Genomic DNA, 12235 nt, shown 5'->3' with positions numbered 1-12235 from the left:
ATATATGTCGAAAAAGAAAGGATGTTAATTTAGATCTGTTTCTAAAATCAAAATCTCTGAATAGACGTTGATATATTAGCAAAGAGGGAGTATAATTCACGAGAATCGTTCTGATATGAGTTGTGACCAATGAAATGACCCTCACGGCTTTTATTTAAGAAACTTGAATGTGAAAAGTGAAAACTCATGTCACGTAAAGCCCCCTAATTTATTTTGTTTGAAAATTAAAATGGAAATGATTGTTGGTTTAGTCAATAATAATGTCGTTTTATTACTCACATGTGGCGATTTACTACCTCATTTTCTTGCACCTCTAATCCTCTATCTATCATGTCTGTTTAGTGTTTTGTGTAAAGAATAATGAAGACTCATCAATTAATGAATCAAATCAAGACAAATCAAACAAACCATTGGAAAGTAATTTGTCTGAATGCATTGCCTTGATACATGGAGTAAAGACAAATAATATTCATAAAAGCTCCTAGTGATATTTCCTCATATACATATATTAGTACCGTTGGATACAGACATATAAATTGTATCAGTGTATATTATGAAAGTAAGCTGAAATACAATTTCAATTAATCTTTCAGCCACTATTTTATCATAATTTCAATTTTCATTATGGTATCAGAAGCATTTTCACCTTCTGCTGAAGAACCTAAACTCACAATTCAGTCATTCCACCAATGTTCAAGCCTTGTTTCAATCAAACTATCCACTTCAAATTTTCTTCTTTGGAAATTCCAAATGTTACCTTTGATTAGAAGCATGGGCCTTGAACATCATATTACTAGCACTTCCAAACCAGATGATGAGATCACCGATTCATCTGGAACCAAAACAAAAAATTCAAATGCAGAGCAGTGGATATTGAATGATGGATTGCTCACCTCATGGCTCCTTGGAAACATGAAAGAAGAAGCTCTTAGCATGATCCTTGGAGGGGATACAACTCACTATATTTGGAGTTCACTCCATGAACAGCTGTTGCCCAACACTGAAGAAGGTGAAGCCCAACTAAAAAATAGCATTTATGCTATCACAAAGGGGAGCTTATCCTTGCAGGAATACATCAGAAAATTCAAAGAATTGTGTGACAAACTTTCAGCCATCGGAAAGCCACTTTCAGATATTGACAAAGTTTTGCAAATTTCGAAAGGACTTGGAAACAAGTACAAAGAATTTCAAATTGCGGTATTATCAAAACCTCCATATCCTTCTTTTAATCAATTTATTATGTCATTGCAGAATTTTGAACAGGTTTATCTTGCTGAAGAAAAGCCCTCCATTAATCATAATCAAGCCTCCCTTAGCCTTAAAGGAAGGGTAAGTGATATGCATGGAGGTAGAGGCAACGTTAAAGGACGTGGCTCACAAAATTATAATCAAAATCGTCCAAGGAAACAAAATAGGGAAAATTGCCAAATATGTGGTAGAGCAAACCATATTGCATCTAACTGTTATTACAGGTATGAATATAATGATGTAGAAGAAAACTCCCATGAAGCATTAGCAACAGTGTACCTGAATGATGATAATGATTCGGATTTCTATGTTGACTCGGGAGCAACCACTCATATGACAAACCAAGTGTTATACCCTAATTTTGGACCTAAAAATACTAACTCAATTCCTCTTTTCTTGTATTTTCATTTGATATGTCTCTGATCAATTACATCTTTCTCTGCATTTTATTTCAATGTTATTTGCAAAATTCACATAGAAGGGTATTTTAGTCATTTCCTGCATTCAACTCATTGTAATCCTTGAAAATTGTTTGAGTCTTTTAAATTGGTTTGTATAAGTCCTTGTTTCAATCTCATGTCAAAATTCATTTCAAAAATATCAGTTGAGTCATTTTTTAGTCAGTTTAGCCCCTAGGGGCATTTTAGTCATTTCCTATGTCAAAATTTCTTTCAGTCTTTTAAAAATTTATCTGAGTCCTTTCAAGTAGTTTGAACAAGTCTCTATTTCGATTCTATGTCAAAATCCATTTCAAAAATGGCATTTGAAGTCATTTTGAGTCAGTTTTGCCCCTAGGGGCGTTTTAGTCTTTTCATGTGTCAAAGCTCTGTTTAAACTCTTAAAATTGTCCCTGAGTCTTTTAATGTTGTTTGTATAAATTCTTGCTTTAAATCCCTGCTAAAAATCCATTTTAAAAATTTCATCTGAGTCATTTTCAGTCGTTTTAGCCCCAGGGGCATTTTGGTCATTTCACACGAAATTTCGGCAGAGAGAGGTTACTTTAAAGTACCTCATTTAAGCCATTGGTTCGTTTTAGTCCGTTTTGTCAATTTTAACCGTTTCACTTTACGTTGTTTTCCAATTACCAATTTTAACTCATTTTATTTTTATTTTTATTTTAAGTCTTAAAAATCCTAAAAAATTGCATTTTAGTCCATTTTGTCCAAGTCATCAGTCCTGTACACGTGTCAGTTTTTCATTTGTCCAAGAGTTAGTTACGCCACATGGCAGTGGCTTATTGGTCCAGCAGTTACATGTGTCAGCTATATAAGTCCAGTCACAGTCAAGGTCAAAGATACCATACATTTTTTGACCATTCATTTTTTGACAATTCATCAAAAACACTTCTCACTCCCTCTCTCTCCACAAAAACAAATCAAACACCAGAAATCTGAAGAACTTGCTTGAAGTTCATCAAGAACTTCAACAAGCTCCTCCATAACCGAATCCAAAACCACCACAACAGAATCTGTAACCACCTAAAGCCACCGCAAAAATCATCGCAAATCATCACAAACACATCATAACATCACCAATTCATCACTGATTTCACAATTCATCACCTCAAAACCGAAATTCAACAAAAATCGAATTTCCCAAACCATAACAGTCCAAATCCGAACCCAATAACCACAACAGGTTCGAAATCAAGAAGCATTCATGCATACGAGGCCGTTGAAGCACGAAACCGAATCCAGATTGTGAAAAGAAAAGAAATCCGAGAGCAAATCGAAGGAAAAGAAGGAGTAGAACGTGAATACAGTGAAGATTAGTGTTCTGGAAGCTCTTGGATTCATTAAAACGAGGTATCCCTATCTCTTTCTTTACTCTCAAAAGAAATTTTTCGAAGTTTAATCCCTAGATCTAGTCCTTTTTGTTGCTGGTTTCTTAAATCTGAACTGGAATATAGGTGGAGAAGATGAAGAGGAACGTTTTGGTTTAAAAATTTTAAAAAAAAAACGGAAGTTTAAACTTCCGACGCGGTGGCGCCGCCGCTTTGGCCGGCCAACCACCGCGTCGGACCACTTCTTCTTCATCTTCCCCGGCGAAGCTCAGTTAGAGAGAGGAGAGAGCACTTTTGTGTTTGTTTGAAGGTTAGAGAGAGAAAGTGTGAAGAAAATGAGGATTTGTGAAGGGAAATTGCTTTTATACTCCTATATTCTGCGCTGACTCCCATGTGTGCTAGCCTATCGTGTTACCATGCGCCCCAGGCCTTCATGATGTTTGGATCTTGGATCTGATCCAACTGGATCGATCTAACGATCCCTAGGACTCCTGCTAACCCGTTTTTCAACTTGAACTGGGCCTGGGCTTGATTTGTCTGTTTGTTTCATTTTCTTGTAATTTTCTTGCTATTTTAACACTGTTCAGTACTGTTTACACCACGTTTTACCAAAAATCCTTTAAAAAAATTCCTAAATTTTTTTTCGTTCAATATTTTCTTGTTATTTTCACTAAATTTTGATATGCCTTACATGTCAATCTTGGTGAAAATACATGGAAATAATTCTTTGTTAATTCAATTCTTTTTTTCATTTTCTTTGAAAAACTTTGTTAAAAACTTGTAAAAATCTTGTGATTTCTCTTACACTTGTTTTGGGTGATTAAGACTTGTTTCTTGTGACCTTTTGCATGTTGAAAATTGTTAGGAAAAGTACATGTGAAATTGTGAGTGACTTGTGTTGTTTATTTATCATATTTTGTGAAGTCTTTTTGCACATTTTAATTCCAATATCTTGGCTCATGATAATTGGTGCTTGAAGAGTAATTTTGGGGCATTATTTGTTGTTGATCTGGAATATTTGGTGTTGTTTGTAGTGTACGATATTACTTTCTTGTGTTGTGAATTGTTTGAATATTACTATGTGCAAAATTAGTGCAAAATAGGTCTAAAGTATGCCAAAACTTTGGAAGCTTGATGTGGCCTTGTGATTTTCATGTCATATGCTGAAATAAAACCCTTTGGAAATTTGCGAAGGATATGAAAATTATAGGTCATGATCTTGCTTTCATATCATGGTAAATTTTAGGCATGTCTTGGCCACTTTTTAGTGCTAATTCTCTTTGATTTGCTTAATATTTTCTTGCCTATCTCTTCTATCATTTTGTGCCTTATATTACTAACCATTTTGTTCATCATTCCATAAGCATTCCCATCTCATCTCATATTCACCTTCATCTTCTTGCAATTTAAATTCTTTACCAAGGCTTAGAATGTAAAGACTTAGGAATTTTGTAATATTTTTCCTATGCCTTTAAAATTCTTGCAAGACCATAGAATGTATCTAGGCCAATGATGTAATAAGGACTATGGACTCTAATGATGTACACCGACACGAGCACCGACACATGCACACACTTCACTTTAGGTATATAGCTAGAATATGCATGTTTAGATGTATGTTTAGGATTGTATGTTTAGATGAATGTTTAGGCTTTATACTTAGAAAAATCAATTTTCCAAAAAAATACGAATGGCATCACTCAAATCTTTTTCCTAATAAACCTTGGGATAAAAATCCCATTGTAATTTTCCCTTTTATTTTCTTAATCAAATTTCAATGAACTTTAATCATGCTTGACTTCTTTTGCAAAATAGCTAATCAAACCCCACCTTTTTCTTAAATCTCATGCCTTTAAGGCCTCTCAATCTCCATTCTTCAAAATCCCATTTTCAAACTTAAAATCAACCAACAAAAACAAAAACATCTTTGGAAGAGAACTACGACGGATTTGATCCCTTAAACGGGTACGTAGGCAAGGACAAAATTCCTTCAATTCGAATAAAATAAAAATTCAAAAACATTCTTCTCCCTCCAATTCTTCACTTAGAATATTTTTAGGTTTAATAAACACTTTCAAAATAGCATTTAAAAATAAAGCGCGCGACGGTTTCTATAGGTTACTATAGTCGTTATGGGTGCCTAACACCTTCCCGTAGCGAAAACAACTCCCGGACCTCGATTCTCAAGGGTTTTGCTTATTTTTTCCCTTCCCAAGAAAAAATGAGATATCACCGGTTAAAAAGGTTCAAACGTAATCAATGTTTGACACCCGAAAACCAAGATAAAACACCAAGGAGGTAACTTTAAAAATCTTAAACCTTATTTTGGCAGTGACAAAGTTTTTGTTGGAAATGGGCAAGCTTTACCTATTACCCATAAAGGTAAAATTTTTCTTAAAACTACTCAAGGTAAGCTTGATCTAAATAATACTTTGGTTGTGCCTAATCTTAAAAAGAACTTATTATCAGTGAGTCAACTCACTAATGATAATGATTGTATTTTTTAATTTAACTCTAATGGTTTTGTCATTAAGGATCGAACACAAAAGATCTTAGCCAAAGGACATAAACAAGGTAACCTTTATGCTCTAAAGGGGGAAACTTTTGAAGCTCTTTCTACTATTAAAGAAGCATCTCCTGAAATATGGCATGCTCGCATAGGACATCCAAATTTTAAATTTTTGCAAACTCTAGAAAATAAGAAAATTATCAACGTTTCAAATTGGTTGACAAAAAATAATTTATGTACTAATTGTCAATTCGGAAAACGTTGTAAACTTTCTTTCAATAAATCTAGTTCAACTTCTCAGTTTCCTTTAGAAAAGATTCACAGTGATTTATGGGGACCAGCCCCCACAATTTCCTCTCAAAAGTTTCAGTATTATGTAATTTTCGTTGATGATTTTACTCGGCACACATGGTTATATCCTTTGAGAAATAAATCTGATTTTTATACATGTTTCCTTAAATTTCAAGCTTTTGTTGAGAAACATTTTGACAGGAAGATCAAAATATTTCAAAGTGACGGTGGTGGTGAATTCACCTCCAATGAGTTTATGAACCATCTTGCTTACAGCGGCATAGCTCAATAATTATCATGTCCTTACACACCAGAACAAAATGGCCTTGCCGAACGAAAACATCGACACATTGTGGAAACCGGGTTAACTTTACTTTTTCATGCAAACGTTCCTTTAAAATTTTGGGTTGATGCTTTCTTGACTTCTGTTTATCTTATTAATCGTTTACCTCTTTCATCCATTGGTAAGGATACTCCATACTTTAAACTTTTTGGTAAACATCCTGATTATTCTGGACTTAGAATTTTTGGATGTCAATGTTTTCCATATTTAAAGACGCCTGGATTGCATAAGTTTTCTAGAAAAACCACTTCTTGTGTTTTTTTAGGATATAGTCCACTTCATAAAGGATATCGTTGTCTTGATCCACACACTCACCGTGTCTACATTTCACGTCATGTAGTTTTTAATGAAAATGATTTTCCTTATTCATCTCATACAAATTCCACACAATCACAATCTTTTGATTCATCTGTTACTACTTTCCCTAACTCTGATGAATGGTTTTCAGGAAATAAAGATGACACTTTAGCACCCAATGACTCATCAATCATTACCTTAAAACCTATTGTCTTGGATCAAATTGACCCCTCTTCACTTGATTCAACTACACCGCCTTTAACTTCCACTACCATAGACCTTGTTACCTCTGATTTCGAGGAAACCACACCTTCTCCACCATCTCAATCATCATCTACAATTGTTGACCCTCCTTCAGTTGATAATGCACATTCTCTATCAAATAACCAAGTTAATCAGATCCCTACTTCTAGTCGACCAATTCGAGACAAACACCCTCCATCTTACCTAAACATCTATGATTGTCCAACTATCAACAAACCTCCCCACTCCCATGATGCCCTTCTCATCTCAATTGAAGAACCTAAGACTCTTAAAACTGCCCTTAAATACACTAATTGGAGAACTGCTATGCATGAGGAAATTGATGCTCTTCATCAAAACAATACTTGGTCTCTTGTCCCTCGCCCACCTGGTGCTAATGTTGTGGGTTCTAAATGGATATTTTGAACAAAAATGAAAGAAGATGGTACCATAGACAGGTTTAAAGCTCGATTGGTAGCCAAAGGATATACACAAATCCCTGGCCTTGATTTTGGTGAAACCTTTAGCCCAGTTGTCAAAGCTCCTACAATTCGGGTTATTCTTTCTCTAGCTGTGCGTTTTAAATGGCCACTCAAACAATTGGATGTGAAGAATGCTTTCTTGAATGGTACACTCAATGAATGTGTCTACATGGAACAACCTCCGTGCTTTGTACACTCTCAATATCCTGATCATGTTTGCCTACTCCATAAATCTCTTTATGGTCTTAAACAAGCACCTCGTGCTTGGTTTGATAAATTATCTACTTGTCTTGTTTCTATTGGATTTACATGTAGTAAAGCTGATTCGTCCACAAGCTCTGAAATCAATTAAGTTTGATTCAGAATATATATTGAATCAATCATTGAATATCATGATTAATTTACCAACCAATTAAAAAAAACATTATGAGGTATTCGGTGGAGATAGTAAGAGCACCAACATTATGTAGTCTTAGTAATAGCAGTAAGGAATAAAGATGTACTTGTGTGAGATATCTCAATGGAGATGAAGAGATTTTAAACTATAACCTCATGCATGCTAACTATAAAATGAGGTATTCAATACTGTCAAATACGAGGTCACCGAATGAAACAACGATAAAAAAAATTATGGAGAATTTTTGTTTAACTTGTTCCACTTGAGGTTGAGGATACCATTTTATGCGTATAACGATAGATTTTTTTCTCGGTGTGTGTTTTCCATTTTAAATTCTAACTATAAAATGTATCAAAACATAAAATATTAGTATTAAATTGTTTCTCATTGGTAATTTGGTTTCGACAGGTTGGGTTCAAAACTATACAATGCTTTCCAACTTCTTTTTTTAACGACAAATATTTTTATGTTAGTTGTTATGTTAAGTTTACTCTCTTTTTTGTCGGGACTTAAACCCTAAACTCCAAACATTTTAATTTTTAGTTGAAATACCCGACTTTTTAATGCTTTGCACCCTTGATTTTCAACTTTTTGATAGCGACAGAGACCTAATGCCTCCACTCCATTTTGATAGACCCGCGACGGAAGTGTCAAAAGAACTTGATCGAAATCATTACAATTTAAGAACCACACAATCTAATTCAATGAGTAATTGAACCAATTCTTATTAATAAGCTGTAAAATAAGTCTTTCAAAAAACAAAAAAAAAAAAACTGTAAAATAAGTGTTGTTTTTGAATCACCAATAAAAGGGTTTGTTTTGGAATGAAAATTTGCTTTTCAAAATTTCACCTTTATAAGCACCCGTGCTTAACACTAGTCTTATACTACTAGTACACCACTATGGTGCAACACTTGATGAATAATATGTACCATTGAAAGTGGACGGCTTTCTTTGTCGGGATAAATTAAAAAAACATGACAGTATGAAAAAATGTCTAAAGATAATTAGTATTGTATTTCAGGTCAGATAATGAATCCTTCTTTTTAAAGTCATGAGAAAAAAAATGTGACCAAAAAAAAAAGTCATGAAAAAACAAATTTAAAACTTTATCGATGGACATACTATTATGCATCTTAGTTGCCCCCACGCTCATTTTTTAAAAAGTAGTCACTTAAAGATTTTTTTTTTTAGGAAAGTCACTTAAAGATTGTTGTTTGTCATTTAAAATATGAGCATTGCTACTTGGTGCGAGAAATAACAGTGCGACTGACACACGAATCATGGGGGCAGCGGTATTATTTTTTCAAAATACATTAAAGTCAAAATAAACTGCAATCTAATGAAATATCCAACGGTACCTATTTATTCGTTGTTTTTCGTGGGTAGTTTGTCGCACTATCAAGTTTTTTCCTTAAAATATTTATGTGACAATTGTTAATTTGTATCTCTTTTTTGCCTAATCAACGAGAATATGTAACCATTTTTCAGAAACATGATGTTTGTACAATCCACAAATAGATTTTAATCTAGGTCTTGGATTTGAATTCGGTTTTGTGCATGCATCAACAATAAAACTCTTAAGAAAGTTTGTCACTCATTTGAGTCTTACAAGATTGAAGAGATTTGTTTCCGCAATTGCGCGCGGAGATGCCTAGTTTACAATGAAATAACTAATAAATTTGGAAGTATAAGAAAAACAAATTTTCAATTTAAATTTTCTTTTCTTTATAGATGAATTAAACATTATGGAATTCTTTCATGCTAGGTATATTGTTTTAAAAAGAAAATAACTAGTTTGGAACATAGAGTTCCTTTAATAAGTTTATGCAACATTTGATTATTTCAAATATGAGAATCATAGTTTGATAATAAAAAAATAAAAAAAAAGTTGAGAAATGAGAATCATACGTAACATGAAAAATTATGATTGTCGTTGTTATGAATAAAACAAATGTTTGCCGTACGAAACGTAAAATGTACCTCCACTACTCCTAGACCAAATTCAATCTGACTCACATCAATAACGGCAAACATGTCAAACTCCACTCACAAGTAAGTGCGCATCATCAAGAACAAGCCAATAAATTGAAAAGCAAATTCGGTCACGCTTTTTCATGGTTATTAAAACCTACTATTATTCTTTGTAATGTTTCATTCATTCAGGTGAAATGAGAGAGTCAAAACAACAGAGAAAAATGGAAATTGAAGACACACCATACATTGGATTCCCATTGGGTTTAGCTCTTCTTGTTTTCTTGTTATTCTTCATTTGTTGTTTCTTTTGTTGTTGTTTATATTGGGACAAACTCCAATTTTTATTTCCATCTTATGTGGTTAATGTTATCAACCCACAACCTCGTATACAAGCAGAATTTGCTACATCTCACCACAAACCAGGATTTCCTGTTTTGGTAATTACTTCACTAGCTAACACATACACAATTCAAAAGCCAGTGATTTCTATTTTGTAACGAAAAAAACATTATTATTTTTTTGTGTGGAAACTAATGTGATTTGTTATTATTGTGCTTAGATGATGAAGGAGAATCATGGTCAAAGCTTGCCTGTGTTGATGCCAGGAGATAAAGTTCCAAAATTCATAGCTTTGGCATGCCCATGTAAGGCTCCAACAGATGAAAAAATCACAATCCATGTGCAGAATGAATAGTTAATGTGTTGATAGGGTGGATTGGGCTCTGTTCTGTATAGTCTCTTTCGATTCAAGTGTTGATATTCTTTTCCCTAGTTTTCTTGCACTAAAGTGAATGTGTTGATATTTTTACTAAACATCACAAATTAAATGATATACTCAAATTAGGGGGGTCAATTATTAATACTACCACTTTTCTTTTCTTTTTCTTTCTAGCCTATATTTTTTTTAAATTTATTTTTAGAAGTCTTGGTTTTTAAGATACATTTTTTCTTCAAAAGAGAATCCGTCTTAAGAAACAGAAAGAAAAACCCACACACAAGATAGACCACGGGTCTCAAAGAGAGACAAGAACAACAACGGACCCTTATGTGCTTTTCAAATGAGACTATGATAGTTTTGCACCTTAAATTTGTCAAAAAAAATATGTCTTCAAAAAAAATATAAACAAATATAATAAGTGAAAGAACATTTTTTTTTTGTCAAAAAAAAAGTGAAAGAACATTTTAATATTTGATGTAATATTTATTAATATTTTAAATAATTAATTAAAATTATCCACATATTCACCGATTCTTCCACTTTTTTTTTTTTTTAAGCCAAAAGGAAATTAAATTAAAAAGAGAAACCAGGAAGTACAAGATTGGGGGGCATGTACCTGACCCAATAAACCACAAAACAACCTGAAACTGGTGATACAACAATAAGGTACAAAAGTGGTATAAAAGAAACAACCCTAAACAATCACAACCACGGACAATCCAGCGAACCCACGTGTGAGCACGAAACCGAATTGCAAAAAACACGCAGAGTGAGCATTCAGAGCTTTTGAGAAGGCGTATGAATCGTCTGCCAACACAGAAACGATCCAAGGTCCACAACTCCCTTCTAGATGAAGCAAGTTAAACGCCCTTTCAGGCCAATCCAATCAAACACGAACCAAAGACGGAGTCGCATAGGTCTTGAAACTTTAGTCGAAGTCCAGATCATGGGATGAACAACCGACGAAGAGTCATCACAGTCCACCAATGGCGCGAAAAGCAACCGCGGCAGATAAAGTCTAAAGGTACGATAAACGATAACTACCGTCAACACGGAGTATCTACGCACCTAGCTCTTTCGAGCAGAGTTAGACTATAGAACCAGATCCTAAATTTAGAAACCAAATTTAAGATTATCAAACAGAAACATAGGATCACAACTATACCACCAGCCATCTTCATCTTCCTGTAACAACAACAAAAGTAAAAACAAACGAAAAGAAAAGCAAAAACAGAACCAGATACCCAAGAGGACAAGAAGCCTGCCGGCGGCAAGGATCCGGTGACACAAAAACCGGCAACACAAAATCGACCCTCATCCCTTCAGCGTAGGCGAGAGCCAGATCCGTCACGACCAAGATCACGGCTGCGTAACGAAAACACAACCTGTGAAAACTAGATCAGCAACAGGAGGACCGCCTGATAGAGAAGAGGATCGACGGTGGTGCGGAGGCTGAAGCTCGTCGCACCACCATCACTAGAAGCTACATCGGAGAGGAGAGTTTGGATTTGAAGGGTAGATCTACTGTGGTTGTTGTTTGAGGCTTAGAGAGAGGTTAGAGAAATGTTTGAATTACTTTAATTAATATTAAAATATAATATAAGAATGATAGTAGAAATATATCAAATATCTATAATAGCACTTTCTATAAAAAAAAAAATGTATAAGAAAACAAGATTTAACAATGCATAAATTAAATAAAAAAACTAAATCATGCAGCTAAATACTTATATTTCATATAGGAGTGATGAAATATGGATTACCATTATTTAATTAAGAATATGTAATCCAAGAATAGTTCGTGCATCTAAAATGCTATGATAAAAAAAATATGATTATAAAGTGGAGAGATTTACTTTTCCCACCCTATGCCTTTCTTAGCGCGCCCTATTTTTTTTCATTTTTACCCCTGGTCCGGATTTCGTTTTTCGGAATGGATTGTTAGAA

At 34.1% G+C, this 12235-nt stretch overlaps 1 protein-coding gene and 1 long non-coding RNA gene across 2 annotated transcripts; one reads left to right on the top strand and one right to left on the bottom strand.

Moving 5' to 3' along the window:
- The first annotated feature begins 9736 nt into the window (after positions 1 to 9736).
- On the top strand, positions 9737 to 10435 carry LOC146942826 (uncharacterized protein At5g65660-like). Its single transcript, XM_085756908.1, has 2 exons — positions 9737 to 10007; positions 10130 to 10435. The coding sequence occupies exons 1-2, from the start codon at positions 9765 to 9767 to the stop codon at positions 10262 to 10264; spliced, it is 378 nt and encodes a 125-aa protein (XP_085613034.1). The 5' UTR covers positions 9737 to 9764; the 3' UTR covers positions 10265 to 10435.
- A 447-nt stretch (positions 10436 to 10882) lies between these two features.
- Positions 10883 to 11873, bottom strand: LOC146942825 (uncharacterized). The gene is made up of 2 exons (XR_015032876.1): positions 11533 to 11873; positions 10883 to 11395 (listed from the first exon to the last, which is right to left on the bottom strand). It is a non-coding gene; the product is annotated as an uncharacterized LOC146942825 (long non-coding RNA).
- Positions 11874 to 12235: the final 362 nt, after the last annotated feature.

This window comes from Medicago sativa, chromosome 3 (genome assembly GCF_051527215.1).
Source record: "Medicago sativa cultivar Bolivia chromosome 3, Bolivia_mono, whole genome shotgun sequence".
In the NCBI taxonomy this organism is placed as follows: Eukaryota; Viridiplantae; Streptophyta; class Magnoliopsida; order Fabales; family Fabaceae; genus Medicago; species Medicago sativa.
The sequence above is the reverse complement of the archived record's forward strand: the minus strand, read 5'-3'. Positions and strand labels throughout refer to the sequence as shown.